At 38.8% G+C, this 16,633-nt stretch overlaps 1 protein-coding gene across 7 annotated transcripts in view; it reads right to left on the reverse strand.

Moving 5' to 3' along the window:
• ARHGAP32 (Rho GTPase activating protein 32) overlaps positions 1-16,633 on the reverse strand; it is a 274,275-nt gene that overhangs the window by 109,781 nt on the left and 147,861 nt on the right. For all 7 annotated transcript variants that reach the window (XM_021063135.1, XM_013979563.2, XM_021063134.1 and 4 more), the window contains one exon: positions 536-622. Coding sequence is in view for 6 of the 7 variants with exons in the window: in XM_013979563.2 (XP_013835017.2) it covers positions 536-622 (87 nt within the window). In the remaining variant the exon portion in view is untranslated. The remainder of the gene's footprint in view (positions 1-535; positions 623-16,633) is intronic.

Raw genomic sequence — 16,633 nt, forward strand, 5'->3', positions numbered from 1 at the left:
GGAACGAACTGCTTATCTGATGAAAGAAATAATCAATGCTACAAATGACATATTTCAAATCTCATTAAGAGCAAATCATGATAATTAACTCAAAAAAGTTCTAATACAAGAGTTAAGAAACAGCACACTTCTAAAATATACACACACCCTACTGTTACATCCCAGGGGAGTTTACCATCTTGGTTAGAAAAGTGAGCATCTGATGTAGGGACTACTTAGTCTGCTTTCTTACTGTAATATGTGAGAAGTAGCTGAATCATTTAATCTCTTCATCAGTAAATGATATATTCCCTTTACTGTTACAAAAGAGGTTAAAGTTTGTAAACTAAATATTTATTAGATTAATTCTATTAAACTAATCATTTCAATTCTGAATACATGCAGAAATGCCCATATATACGATTGAGAGAAAGAATAAAGTAAAACATTTTTACTGCCATAGACAATGTTATCCATTCATATTTAGTCAATGCTATTCATTCATATTTACTTCTTATTAAATTTTGGCAAATGGAGAACACAGCCACAAAATTACCTGACAAGCAATGTGCACGAGGTAGACCAGCTCTTTAGATTCACAGCCATTTTTTGTTACTTCATTCTGTTCTTCTGAAAGTGAAAGCTATGTCAAAGACAAAGGGGCAGAGAGAAGGAGAGAAAGTCATGATTAATGAACAAGAATAAAACAAGCATTCAATAATACTTGGGCCCTCACAGCAACTTACAGTAAGATATGCCTCATAATAGAGTGCTATCACTCAAGTCAGAGAAAATGAAGAATTCAGAAATTTAAAAAAAAGTTTTCTTAAAAACCGTCTTTGTAGCTTATATCTAAACTAGCGCAACTGTGTAACAGCAAGCCTTCACTTCCTTTATTTATAGCACATATGTGAAAGGAAGGCATTAAGATGGGCACTGAGAGAGAGTGTGACCAGGTGTTTAAAAGAACTCAGGCTCTATTAAGAGACTGCAAACTGGCTGCCCAGAGAACAGGTGGGGGCTGCAGACATGTTTTATTTCAGACTCATCATGTAGGTCTGCACATTGGATTTTATTTTATTCTTATTTGAACCAGCAGCTAACATTTAGAAACTGAGTGGTTTCATATGAAAAGTACAGATTTCTGGCTTCTACTGAAAAATCCAAAAATCTGAAATACTGGACCCATATTCTCATGATGAGCAATGATTGGCTAGAACTGAGAAGTGATCAACCCCTTTGACTGAGGTATGTACTCTCCAAAAGATTCTGCCACAGAAGTGATTACTCTTTATCTTTTAGTCAATATTTAGGTTGAATGTAAACTATCATCATGCTACTTGCTTTGCTTTTTTTTTTATTAACACCCTACTCACTTCACTCATTTATTTACTATCTTCCCATTTAAGGATGTGAGTTTGCAAACTGTGCTCCAGATACAGACAACCCTGAGTTCAAAACTGTCACTAACTGATTATGCAATGCTGACCTAGCTGTGCAATCTCTCATCTGGAAAATAGCAATGATATAATGATGCCCACTCTCAAGTTTGTGAGTATTAAATGAGATAATGCATTGAAAGTGCTCATCAAGGTGCCTGGAACCCAGTAAGTACTTAATAAACATGACCTATCATTATGTTTAATATTGCAAGAAGTATAGAGTACAATATGTTCTCTACTTTTGAAAGCAGTATCACAGAGTATTTTTTTAAAAACCCATCAGGTATTAAGGAGAGAAGTTCAGAGGATAATGATCATTCTTACCGTAGCCCAATTAAGCCAGATTAACTAAAATATGATTTGTTTGTTTGTTTTGGGTTTTTTTAGGGCCACACTCACAGCATATGAAAGTTCCCAGGCTAAGGGTCGAATCAGAGCTACAGCTGCTGGCCTATGCTACAGTCACCGCAATGTCAAATCCAAGCCATGTCTGAGACCTACACTGCAACGCACGGAAACACTGGATCCTTAACCCACTGTGCAAGGTCAGGAATCAAACCCACATCCTCATGGATACTAGTCAATTTCATTTCCTCTGAGCCACAACAGGAACTCTCAAAATGAGGTGTGCTTTTTTTTTTTTTTTAAAGTGAAAGAATTAAAAGTGAAAAGAAACCTACACGAACTAAGTTACAAAAAGTGACAAGACTTCCTGAGATAGAAAAGGTTTGTATGTATGCACTTAGATGCCTGGCAAAGATGCAGGAGGATAAAGAGCCTGCATTACACAGGGTGAGGAGAAAGCAGCCACGCCCCTTATAACTGCATCTGGACTTGAGTGTAAACTAAAATTCCAAGGAACACCTAGCAACAGGTAGTCAACACCCATCCAGCAATTGACCCCCATAGATATTCACTATTCACCAAGTGTACACAGGCGAGGGCAGGGGGAAGAGCAGGAAAACTGAGACAAATAAACCCATGAAGTGTGTGGAGTCTTCACAAGGTAGCTAAGCACTGGAGATGGGGAGTGGCACAAGGAAGCTGAGAGAGACCCCTGAGACTCCTGGAACATTTAACAACTGAAGATTGGAGGCAGCACAGAAACTAAGAGAAACCCCACAGAGGCAACACAGGCGTCAACAGCGTCTAAGGCAGCTACAGGCTAGGAGCTGGCCAAGGGCAGATGGAAGAGAGAGCTGTGTGGGCACAGAAAGCTGGAAAGCAAAGAGAACCAGCAGCCAGGCGGGTTGTTCTCCCTCGGTTCAGAAAACTGCTGGCTCAGCAGGACAGCACTAAGAGATCTCACCAATTTTCAATTTTCCCTGCTGGAAAAAAAAGCCTCTGGAACTCAAACTCAAAATATTTCAAAGTAATCATAAACTAAAGCAAAATAAAGCTGCCAAAAGCCAGGTCTACATCAGCCACAGTTCAGCTTGACTTTAGTTACCCATCAAGCATGACTAACATAATCTAACATTAACAATCTAACAGAATGGAAAAAGAAGAGACAGACTCATTCCTGGAGATAAAAATTACTGCCTTTAGTTGTCTCTTATATAATCACATATTTGGCATAAAAAAATTACAAAACACACACAGAAGCAAGAAATTGTGACTCATGGTCAAGAGAGGAAACATGAAGTATAAACACAGAAATGACCCATATATTGGAATAATAACAAGAATATAAATTAATTATGGTAGAAATTCTAAAATTTGTTTGAAAAGATAATATTTAAGAATGTAATAATACAGGGAATTTTAGCAGATACTGATCTATGAAAATATTCAAGGAGTTTCCATTGTGGCGCAGTGGAAATGAATCTGACTAGGAACCATGGGGTTACAGATTTGATCCCTGGCCTTGCTCAGGTGGTTAAGGATCTGGTGTTGCCATGAGCTGTGGTGTAGGTTGCAGAGGGGGCTTGGATCCCACATTGCTGTGGCTCTGGCGTAGGCCAGCAGCTACAACTCCAATTAGACTCCTAGCCTGGGAACCTCCATATGCTGTGGGTGCAGTCCTAAAAAGACAAAAAAAAAAAAAAAAAAAATCGAAAGAAAATGCAAAAAATAAAAACTTATGTCAGATAATAGCAGCAAATAAACACAAAAGATAAAAGGATCACTGAACTTGAAAACAGGTCAACAGAAAGGAAGTTTGTTTTCAAGCTGAGACAAAAGATGGAAAAAAAGAACAGGGGAAAAAAAAAAAAAAAACAAACCCAGTATAGTTGATGTCTCTGAGAGAATACCAAAATAGACAAGCAATACAATATGTACAACATGTACAGGTGGCACACCAGAAGGAAATGGGATTGGAATGGGCAGAGAAATATTGGCTGAGATAAAAGATGAGAACTTCCTAAAACTGGTGAAAGATACCAACTAACAAATTCAAGTAACTCAGTGAATTCCAAATAGGATAAATTTTAGAAAACAATACTATGCATATCATAATCACAGTTTTGAACAACAAAAATAAAGACAAAAATCTCTAAAGCAGGCAAATAAAAAACATAGATAACATTTAGGGGAAATACATATAAATGATAGCTGATTCTCACCAGAAATAAGAGAGGACAAAAAACAAGAGAAATAGCTTTAAACTGCTGGAAGAAAAAGACTGTTAATTCTATATCCCATGAAAATAACCTTCAGAAATTTAAGAAATATAAACACATTTACAAGTGACAAAAGCTGAGAGAATTTGTCTCTAACAGACTGGTGCAACATTAAAAGCTAAAACAGCTTCCTTGGATTGAAGGTAAATGGTACTAGACAAAAACTCAGAACTTTAGGAAGGAATAGACAACACCAAAAACCAACCTTCTTGCCACTCTAGAAAACAGCAGAAACCAAAGAACATGTTCAGGGTTAGATACTTATGCACAAAAGACATAAAAGATCCTGAGCTTTAACCCTCCAGTTAATCTTTAGCTAAGACAGAGCTGTAAACAGTGTGGTTAAGTGTTGAATGAGCTCCCCAACACAAAGGAAGTGTGTAGAGACTGGTGGAGTGGCTTTTTGTTTGTTTTATTTTTTTATTTTTAGCTCCTGGCATACAAGGAATTCCCTGACAAGACCTTCTGGAACACAAGCTGAGAGAAGAGAGCCCTCAGTGAGCACCTATGACAAGGAATGAAGTCTTTGCAAGAGTAGTCTGGCAAAGTCACCAAGAGACAACTGCAGGTGTCACCAAAAAAGACAGCAAAACTGTGAAAGTGAGTGGAATCTGATTCCCAGGGTTACCTACCACATTATAATAGTCAAATGTCCAGTATGTTATAAAAAAATCACAAGATAAATGAAAAACTTTCACAAGAAAAATAAATAATACAAAAGAAAATATCCTTGATAAGTCCAGATATAAAATTAAATAGATTTTAAACTATATAAAACACATTCAAAGAGCTCAAAGAAACCACAAAGAACTAAAGGAAAGTAGGAAAACGATGCATCAAAAAATGAGAGTATCAATGAAAAGAATGAAAAAAAAAAAAAAAAAGGAACCAAACACAGATTTGGGGGAATGACAAATCACTATACAAAATGAAAATTTCACTAAAAGAGTGCAACAGCAGATTTGGGCAGGAAGAATCAGCTTACTTCAAGAAAAGGCAAATGAAATTATATGGTCCAGAGATCAGAACAAAAAAAGAAATAAGGAAAATGAAATGTACCTAAAGGACCTTTAGGACACCATAAAGAGAAACAAAGGAACACTTTATGGGAATCCCAGAAGGATTCAAATAATAATCGAGAGATTATCTGAGGAGTGATGTTAGGAAGAAGGAGGAACTCCGACTCCACACCCCTTGACAAAACTAGGCATTAGCAACTATCCTTTCATAAGAAAACCCTTCTGAAAATTCCAGAACCCGGAGGGTGAGACCAAGGCAAACCCAAGTAAAACAATTTCAGAAAAGTTGCATTAAAAGAGTAAGAGGAGTGGTTTCATTCTAACCTTGGCTTAATACCCTGCTTTCACACTGACAGAGATTCTCTGGGATGATGCTTTCTCCAGTGGGTGAAAATGAGCCCTATGTCAGGGGCCAACCTCAGAAGGATCACCTCTGTCTCATTTCACAGGGAACAAGGGGAAATGGCAGTAGACCGCCCAGGGTCATCTGGTAGCAAAGAAGTGGATGGGGCACAGAATGACCAGACAATGAATGTTGGCAGTGGCACTGTGTCCCTAATAGCAACTCCACCCAACCAGAAAGACCAGCCGGCCACAATCACAGAGCCAAATGTTAGCCATGTAAGACCAGAGGACCCAATCATCAGTTCTCCAAGCTGGGGTCCATGCTCAATAGGACAGCCAACCACAAAGCACAGAGAGCAACCCTACCCAAAAGCAAAGTCCAAATCCCACCCAAATGCATAGAACTGCCTTTGGCCTAACCCAACCATAGAACCCAGCCTGCAGTTCCACTGAACACCAACTACAGCCAGTGGCACTAACTGATTAGGGAGTACAGCCTGTGTCCATAACTGACCAGAGAGAATCAAAACATGAATAAAATGACAAGTTTAATGAAACAGAAACCATTGGAAAAGAAAAAAGTCATGAAGAATATAATGACTGCACTAAATAAATAACTTCAATTAACAGACACAATCAAGTAAAAGAAAGAATTAGTGAACTCAAAGAGAGGTCATTCCCAACAAAAGAGAAAGAGAGAGGGAGGGAGGGAGGAAGGTGGAAGGCAGGCAGGCAGAAGAAAGACTACAGAAATTATGGGATACCAATAAATGTGGCAGGACTTGCATTCTTGGTATCCCAGAAAAAGAGGGAGAAAAGGGGGAAGAAAGTCTATTTAAAGAAGCGATGTTTTCACCATTTGTTGAAAACACTGTCCTTTCCTCCACTGAATGGACTTGGCAATCTCACTGAAAATCAATAGCCCTCAATGTGAGGGCTTTTGTTTTATTCCACTGGCCTATACATCTGTCTTTATGCCAGTACCACACTGTTTTGATTACTTTAGCTATGTAGAAAGCTTTGAAATTAGGAAGAGTGAGTTCTTCAACTCTGTTACTCTCCTTAGGGTCTCTTTTATTCATATGTATGATTCCATTTACCTGAAATGCCCAGAAGAGGCAAATCCTTAGAAACAGAAAGTAGGGAGAGATCCTGCTGTGTAGCATTGAAAACTATGTCTAGATACTTATATCACAACAGAACAAAGGGAGGAAAAAAAAAAAAGTAAGTAGTGAGTTCCTGTTGTGGCTCAGCAGATTACCAACCCAACTAGAATCCATGAGGATGTAGGTTTGGTCCCTGGCCTTGATCAGGGGCTTAAGGATCTGGGGTTGCCATGAGCTGTGGTGTAGGTCATAGATGGGGCTGGGGTCCGTGTTGCTACAGCTGTGGCCGCGGCCATCAGCAGCTGTAGCTCTAATTCAACCCCTAGCCTGGGAACTTCCATAGGCTGCCGAGTATGGCCCTAAAAAGCAAAAAAAAAAAAAAAAAAAAAAAAAAAAAGAAGCCAGAAGGTAGATTAGTGGTTTCCAGACTGCGTGTATCTTGGAGGTGGGGGGAGGGGGAAAGGAAAGGGGAAGGTCTGAGAATGAAAGTGAATAACTGATTATGGTACAGGGTTTCTATTTGGAATGATGAAAATATTCTAAAATTAGACTTCACTGATGGTTGCACGATGTTGTGAATATACTAAAAAAAGCTGAACCACACACTTTAAATTGGTAAATTATATGGTAATTTGAGTTATAGCTCAATAAATCTGTTTTCAAAGTGAATTTTTAAATGTGAAAAAAATCAATAGCATTTCAGTAATTAACAGAATCTAATCTTTAATGAAAATTTTAAAATATTCCATTCATATTAGCAGTAAAAACTATGAGATATCTAAAAATAAACCAAACAAAAGGTGCTGAATATCAGGGGAAATTACCAAACATTACTGAAAGACGTGAAGGGAGATATAAATAAATCCATGCAGATTTGAAAACTCAGTACAATATACAAAATTATTATCCCTCAATTAACCTACAGATTAAATGCAACTTTTATCAAAGTTTCAATAGCTTACTTTTCTATTCACAGTATTTGTCGAGAAGAACCTATAATGTAAAAGGAAAAACAATGGGCAAAAAATAACCAAGATAATTTTGAAGGTAGGCGATTTGCCCTATTGGATATCATGATTTAATGAGGCTACAATTCAATGCCTCTCTGTGTGAACTTGCTATTCCTCCCATCGAGAGTAGAGTTTTCCCCCTTCCTTTTGTTATTGTTTTATTTTATTGAATTTATGTTATGCTTATGACTGTTTGAACCAATAAAACATGGTGAAAGCAATGTTCTTCCAACACTAGTGATTAACAAGTCTTAACAGCTTCTGCTTGCCTATTCTTAGAGCCCTAAGCCACCAGTGGGAAGTCCACACAGGAGTTCCCGTCGTGGCGCAGTAATTAACGAATCCGACTAGGAACCATGAGGTTGCGGGTTCGATCCCTGGCCTCGCTCAGTGGGTTAAGGATCCGGCGTTGCCATGAGCTGTGGTGTAGGTCGCAGACGCGGTTCAGATCCTGCGTTGCTATGTCTCTGGCATAGGCCGGCAGCAACAGCTCTGATTAGACTCCTAGCCTGGGAACCTCCATATGCCGCAGGAGTGGCCCTAGAAAAGGCAAAAAGACAGAAAAAAAAAAAAAAAAAGAAAGAAAGAAAGAAAGAAAAAGAAAGTCCACACAATGCTACTGGAGAGAAAGCAGTAAAGGCTGTAAAGTATGGAACACCATTGAAATCTGAAAGACCACAGGGGGGATCAATGGAGCACCAGAAATCCATTCCCAGCTGACATCACCATGTGATTGCAACTGCATGAGAGAACCTAGGGGAGACCAACAGAGAGCTGCCATCTGAGTCAATCCAGGGAATCATGAAACACAATAAAGGGGTTGCTGTATTAAATCACTATGATTTGAAGTGTTTGTCTTTTAACAAGGTTTAACAGGAACCAATTAAGACAGTGAGACAGTGTGATCCTAGCGAAGGGACAGAGTATGGACCAATGGATCCAAAAAGACAGTCAGATACTTGACACACATATTTGGACACTGATATATAACCAAATGGGCCTTATAAACCACAGGGAAAAAGAAATACTACTTAGTCAATAAGGAACTAGGTAAAGAAATAGATTCAAGAGTTCCCATTGTGGCTCAGTGGTTAGCTAATCTGACTAGTATCCATGAGGAAGCAAGTTCGATCCCTAGCCTTGTTCAGTGGGTTAAGGATCTGTCATTGCTGTGAGCTGTGGTGTATGTCGCAGACGCAGCTCGGATCCCACATTGCTGTGGCTCTGGCGTAGGCTGGTGGCCAGAGCTCCGATTAGACCCCTTGCCTGGGAACTTCCATATGCTGCAGGTGGGGCCCTAAAAAGCAAAATAAAAAAAAAAGAAGAAAAAAAAGAAATAGATTCATACCTTATTCCATATTCAAAGTATAATTCCAGATGAATTAAACATGTGAAAGCATGAAAATCAAAACTTTTAACATAAAGTAGTAGTAGTATCAATAATAACAATAATGGAAATACAGGAAAATACCTTTGTGCCCACAGGGTAGGGAAGAATGTCTTAGCTATAACATGAAAAGGGCAAAACAGCAGACAGATAAAACTGACTCCATCTAAGTTTTTAAAGTTATCACAAAAAGGGCACAATAAACCAAGTGAAAAGGTGAGTAACAAATGGGGATAAAAATGTTTGTCATCTCTCCTATCTCCCAAAACTTGTCTCTCACATCTGTTCCTTTTTTTCCCATCCTCCACTGCTACTTACCGAGTTCTGGGCCTCAGAGCACCTGGTCTAGACAATTACAGACCAGATGATTACATAGTGGTCTTTTTTTTTTTTTTTTCTTTTCTCTTTTTTCTAGGGACGTTCCCTCAGCACATGGAAGTTCCCAGGCTAGGAGTCTAATTGGAGCTGTAGCCGCCAGCCTACACCACAGCCACAGCAACACAGGATCCGAACCGCATTTGCAACCTACACCACAGCTCACGGCAACGCCAGATCTGTAACCCACTGGGCGAGGCCAGGGATCGAACCTGCAACCTCATGGTTCCTAGTCGGATTCGTTAACCACTGAGCCACAATGGGAACTCCCCATAGGAGTCTTCTAACTGATCTCTTTCCATGCCCTACTAGTACACTGACAATGGTACTCTCTTCTCAAAATCTCTCAAAACTTTCTCAGTTTCTAAGAAGAATCTAATTTTAATGTAAAGTTCAAATACTTTAGATGAGGCTTGAAGGATGACATTTCTCCAAATTATCTTCTAAGCCACGTTTTCCCACAATCATTCTAACCCACTCATCCTCTTTCCTTCCAGGTACCTTTGCCTCTGCTGTTTTTCCCTGTCCTAATACTCTTCACTTCTACCTTTGCATATCCACAATCTATTCGCTCCTTAGCAGAGCCTCGCTTGAATGCCACAGGAAATAACCCCTCTGGCCTTTGAACACCTATGAAAACTCCTACAGTAGGCATTATATTTTTACCTTACTACTTTTGTTGGTATATTTGCTTGTTTCCTCTGAGGAAAGAATCTCTTTATCTACTTTATCAATGATACTCACATAAGTACCCAGCACAAACAAAATATACAGTAAAACCACTCTGAATGAATTTTAAGACTTTCTATACTCAAGAGTGAACATCAAGATGTTTTATACGGTACCGTACCACATGTACCAAGAGTATACATTGTAAAAGATTAGACAACATTTTGCTGATAGAAACTCATGACATGAGTTAGTGACTTAAATTATTTTTACTTGCTCCAAGTTAATGATACCACACTTCTTTGTCTAAAAGGAATGGAAAACAGAATTGCCAAGTCCCATACCTTCTGGATTTCTTACAAATCTATTTTTGAAGTTATTTTTCCTATATTGAATTCACTTTTCTTTCACCATGGATACCAATCTGAAATTAGTGCTGTTAGGATCTTTAAAAATACAACTCTATTCAGCAAGCTTTCAAATGTTCAAAAAAAAAAAAAAAAATCCTTTCTCTGCATGGAGAATGGAAATCAGCGTAAAGATGGGTAAAATTACATCACCCCACCCACATAAAAACCATTCATCAAAGCATGATCAACAGGCTGCAAATGGAGCAAAGAGTTCTCTTCTTTTTATTCATCTTTTATAATGCCATTATGGTTGCAATTTCACTATGACATACCTACGGAGTTTGTAAACAGTTTTCTTCATCTCTGAAGCCTGTAGTAGATATGGAAACAATGAAAAATAATTTGTTGCACAATATTATGCAGTCTGCTCACCCCTACCATCAGCATCCTGATATTCAACACTGAAAATACTACTTCAAAACCACTGAGTTGAGGACGCCAAGTGGAAGAAGAACTCTACATTTAGAGTTACAACTTAGGGTGTCTTTCATTCGCTACCCACCTCATTTCGGAATATAGGGCAAAATCAGTAATAGACAAAACTGCCATTTAAATGTCTTAGGAAAAAGCTTAAAAATAAAAATCATTAAAAAAAATTTATTAGGGAAAAGCTAAAGACCTGCATGCATCTTAATAAACATAATCGTCAGTTTTTCCTTCCAGAACTGGATCAGAGCCCTCTTTCCTCAGGTGAATACCAGATGAAGGAAGTGGTCTGCTTATCCTTAAACAGCAGAACCACCCTCAGCTCAATGAGAGGCCAACAGCATGAAGAACAATGGGAATTGAGATGAAATGACAGAATAACAAATTCACATCTTCTATCTTATTGATGCTCACTCCAGAATATACACTTGCCAGGAAATAATACGTCATGAATATTTTCACATTTGTGTATGCCCAGTCAAAACTTTTTAAGCAAACAGCTTCAGCACGGGGGTTAAAGGACAACTTAGTGGGAACTCAAATGATAGAATCCTCCAGAGACATAGAAAGTCTTTCTCTCCCCAGAGCCACCTATTTACATTCCAGTGTATCCATGAAATTGACCTTTCCTTCTTTTCCCTAGAGAGGATGTTCTTACATTCCAAAGCAAAGGTCCCTCTCTCCAACTACAGAAAGACAAATCAACAGAAGTGCCAGCTACCCTACAGAAGCGACACGTTTCATAATTTCAGAGGGTGTCTCTTATGGTACAAAACCCCACTGTACCCATAGGGCAGATCTGGTTCTCACTGCATTACCTTACGGAGAATTGGGGCATAAGGAAACCCAAACCAAGTTCCTCTATGAAAAAGGACTGATTTGTGATTCAGAGACCTCACATCTCTGTTAGAAAGACAGAGAATGTGTCTGTGTGTATGTGTGTGTGTCTGTAACTGTGTCAAGCTGACTCATTAGCCTTTGAGTAGAGTAACATCTGAGACCCATCACAGTTTCAGACTCAACAAGACTATTTTTTTTTTTTTTTGGTCTTTTTGCCATTTCTAGGGCCACTCCTGCAGCATATGGAGATTCCCAGGCTAGGTGTCTAATCGGAGCTGTAGCCACCGGTCTACGCCAGAGCCACAACCATGCCAGATCCAAGCCACGTCTGCGACCCACACTACAGCTCACGGCAACACTGGATCCTTAACCCACTGAGCAAGGCCAGGGATCGAACCCGCAACCTCACGGTTCCTAGTCGGATTCGTTAACCACTGAGCCACAACGGGAACTCCAACAATACTATTTTTGCAAGCATATTCAGCCACATGCCTGGAAGTAAATACTCCATGTCTAATGTGACTCTAATACATGATATATTTTTTCATCATTCAACCAATTTTACACACCTAACTCCTGGACTATTATCTCAAATGAGATACAGTTAAAATCCAGTACTTGGATCACAGCAGCACTGATAACTTACTGTGAATTTTTCATTTCAAATCCTCCCCTCAAATGACAAAGATTTCCAGGTAGACGAGGAGGTATTACTATAGAATGCATAGCAAAGAAGGGTTGAGATTAATCTGTTTTGGTTTGAGGAAAACTTTCTGGTAGGGGTGGGAAGAGTAAAATCATCACAATTTTTGTTTCAAATGGTTACATACATAATAATATGTTTTTCTAAATAAGATTTTTTTTTTTGAAGTTCCCGTTGTGGCACATCGGAAATGAATCCGACTAGGAACCATGAGGTTGCGGGTTTGATCCCTGGCCTTGCTCAGTGGGTTAAGGGTCCAGCGTTGCTGTGAGCTGTGGTATAGGCCGGCAGCTACAGCTCCAATTAGACACCTAGCCTGGGAACCTCCATATGCCGAGGGTACCGCCCTAAAAAGACAAAAGAAAAAGTTTGTTTTTTACTTAACTGGAAATATTTACAAGTTAATCTTGAAACTGTAAATAGACTACAAAAATGAAGAAATAACTTTTCATTGATTTACCTCATTCTTTTTTTTTTTTTTTCTTTTTCTTTTTAGGGCCGTACCTGTGGCATACAGAAGTTCCCAGGCTAGGGGTCAACTCAGAGCTGCAGCAGCCAGCCTAAGCCACAGCAACAGCAACACAGGATTCTAAGGCCCATCTGTGACCTACACCACAGCTCACGACAACGCCAGATCCTTGACCCACTGAGCAAGGCCAGGGATCGAACCTGCATCCTCTTAGATCCTAGTTGGGTTTGTTACCGCTGAGCCATGACAGGAACTCCTGATTTACTTCATTCTATTAATGTCTGAAAGTTTCAGAGATAAGTACCAAAACTTATTGCTGGTATATATTTCTATAAACTTTAATGTCTACGTTTAGATGAATTCTTATTCAGAAAGAAAATGTAGTCTGTTTCCAAAAGAAACCACACTTAGTCAATATCCACTGAACTTGCTAAATATTATACCAGTATAGTGAAATACTGAAACCAAAAATGTGGAATCCATATGTATGATCTTACCTGTTAACAATTTGGTAACAAAAGATTTTGGTGTTGCTATTCGACGGAAGAAAAATATAATAAAGTGTTTTCTCTGGTTTCTTTTAGCTTTATTTTTAAACCTTAAACCTTCTAAATACATTACAATTTCAGTACTCCAAGCCATGGGTTTAATTTTACCTAAAAATGGAGTGAAATTTTTAAATTAATTATAATTACAGAAAAGGTAGCTGTTATTTACCTTTTTCTATTTCACAATTTTATATAAAGTTAATTTTTATGTTAAAAGAAATATTATATTGAAATAAATTGACTGCCAGATCACCAAGAATATTATCAATACAGTAGTCTCTCTTGGGAGGGGTAGTTTGTCACAAAATTCTTTATAGTTATAAAGCCTCCTATTTGCAAAGAATTTCTTTATCCCTTGTCCCAATCCTGACACCACTATCCTCAGGTCATCAGAAAAGTGTTATTTTCTACATTTGCCAGGTTATGGTCTGACTTTACCAAAGTTCCTTAGGCTATCTGCCTTCTCCAAAGTTCTTTAAAACTACTGATCAATCTGGTTTGATATATTTATTTCTATTTTACAAATGAGGAAACAGGACCACAGAAGTTAAGGAATTTACTTAAGAGCATACAGGTCATATTGCACTATTAATTATCATACTTTTTTACTTTCAATTACATTAAAGACATAAGATATTTCCAAACTATGGTTTATTCCTGCTTATTAAGACAGTAGTTCTGTCTGTTTATCCTTTCCTGGTACTTTTTAAAAAGAATGTGAAAAATAGCTCTGCAGCTTTGATTCAAACACAGACTCCTATCACTTGCCAGCTGTGACCTTACGTAAGTTCTTAAGCTCTTTCTACCTCACATTACTCAACTGAAACTGTTATGAAGAGTCAATGAGACAGCATACAAACAGTAGTTAGTATAACATCTGGCTCACAGAAAGCATTCGATAAATGCCAGGTTGTATTTTTTATTACAATTCTGGTTATTTTGGGAGTTCCCATCGTGGCGCAATGGACACGAATCCGACTAGGAACCATGAGGTTACAGGTGTGATCCCTGGCCTCGATCAGTGGGTTAAGGATCTGGCGTTGCCGTGAGCTGTGGTGTAGGTCGCAGCCGCGGCTTGGATCTGATGTTACTGTGGCTGTGGCGTAGGCCAGCAGCTGTAGCTCCAATGAGACCCCTAGCCTGGAACCTCCACACGCCATAGGTGTGGCCCTAAAAAGCAAATAAATAAATAAATAAATAAATAATAAAAAAATAAAAATAATTCTGGTTACTTCATGTAAAATGAAAATTCAGGGTTTTTTATTTTATATTTTACTCAACATTTCTACACTCAGGTCAAACTTTTGCTCCACATTTCTCAGTATCAAGGCAAGAATGTGTCTGCTGAAAGTGTTGACTGAAATAAACGCACAACCTAAAAGTTGGGAATTATGCCACAGCAGCATTTCCAAGCCCCCTGCATAGCAGCTGTAGTAGAGAACACTCAAGAAATAGGTATTAGATTCGTACTTTTTCTGTGCTGTATTTCAGTCAAAACCTGAGCTCTCACATTCCGGTTAATTTAACTTAACACCTTACATGAAATTGGAGTTCCCGTCATGGCTCAGTGGTTAACGAATTCGACTAGGAACCATGAGGTTGCAGGTTCAATCCCTGGCCTTGTTCAGTGGGTTAAGGATCCGGCGTTGCCGTGAGCTGTGGTGTAGGTGGCAGACACGGCTCGGATCTGGCATTGCTGTGGCTCTGGTGTAGGCCGGTGGCTACAGCTCTGATTAGACCCCTAGCCTGGGAATCTCCATATGCCATGGCTGTGACCCTAGAAAGAGACAAAAAGATTAAAAAAAAAAAAAACTTTATATGAAGTTGGATAAAAAGAAACATGATCTCACAGCTTTAGATAACCAAATGATAAAAAGAAAATGTGAAGCATACATAGCCAGTTGCTATTCTACACACTAGATGGCAGTATCACATAAAGCACAGCAGAAAGAGAAGCAAGCCTCAACAGCTTACAAAGCAGAGTAAACTGATTATACCTTTCCATGTTGCAAGAGATTTTTTTCCCTGCATACTAAAAAATATTTTGAATGTGAATGTGCATAAACCTTTGTTTTTGGACAATGAAGATAATACAATAAGGCAGAAGTGCAAAAAAGACAGTACATTTCCATAATATAAAACTACATATGGTTTTACTTAATAAATAACAAGCCATATCTAGTAATTGCTAATCTTTTTTTTCAGGTTCCAATTTCTCTAAACAAAATATTCTATGACACTTACACATCAAACCCTAGAGTTTGTTCAAAGTACTATTCAGGGAGAAAATGTTCAAACACAAATGCACTTATTAAAAAGCAATGGCTGAAAATGAGTAAAATAGCAATGGTACTTATACAACTTTCTTTATCTAAGGAAAAAGGGTGCTTAGCAATTAACGAAGGGGGAAATGAAGGGAGGAAGGGAGGGAAGGAGGAGGGAATGAATAATGATGATGAATAAAACCCCAAGTTGGTTTCTTGCTAAGACCAAATGTTAAGAATACATCTTATGGGAGTTCCCACTGTAGTTCAGCCAGTTAAAAACACGACGTTGAATTCGTGAGGATATAGGTTCGATCCCTGGCTTTCTTGCTCAGTAGGTTAAGGATCCAGCGTTGCTGTAAGCTGTGGCTTAGGTCGCAGATGTAGCTCAGACCTGGTGTTGCTGTGGCTGAGGAGTAGGCCTGCAGGTGCAGCTCCGATTCAATCCCTGGCCCAGGAACTTCCATATGCCACAAGTGTGGCCATAAAAGGACAAAAGAAAAGAAAAAAGAATATATCTTATGGACAACTTACACCCATAAATCTGAAAACCTTTAAATGGGCAATTTTCTAAGAAAATATAAATGATAAAAATTGACCTAAGGAGACACTGACTAGACCAATAATCAAATTATAAGTTGAAGAGTTCCTGTCGTGGCGCAGCAGAAACGAATCCGACTAGGAATCATGAGGTTGAGGGTTCAATCCCTGGCCTCGCTCAGTGGGTTAAGGAACCGACATTGCTGTGAACTGTGGTGTAGGGCGCAGACTCGGCTTGGACCTGGCATTGCTGTGGCTCTGGCATAGGCCAGTGGCTACAGCTCCGATGAGACCCCTAGCCTGGGAACCTCCATATGCTACAGGTGCAGCCCTAAAAGGACAAAAGACAAAAAAAAAAAAAAAATTATAAGTTGAGATGGTAATTAACGATTAATCCCTCCAATGGGAACCAAAAAGGAAAATTTTACTAAACCTTCAAAGAACAAGTAATTCCCATTTCCAGAAACTATTCCATGA

This window comes from Sus scrofa, chromosome 9 (assembly GCF_000003025.6).
Source record: "Sus scrofa isolate TJ Tabasco breed Duroc chromosome 9, Sscrofa11.1, whole genome shotgun sequence".
In the NCBI taxonomy this organism is placed as follows: domain Eukaryota; kingdom Metazoa; phylum Chordata; class Mammalia; order Artiodactyla; family Suidae; genus Sus; species Sus scrofa.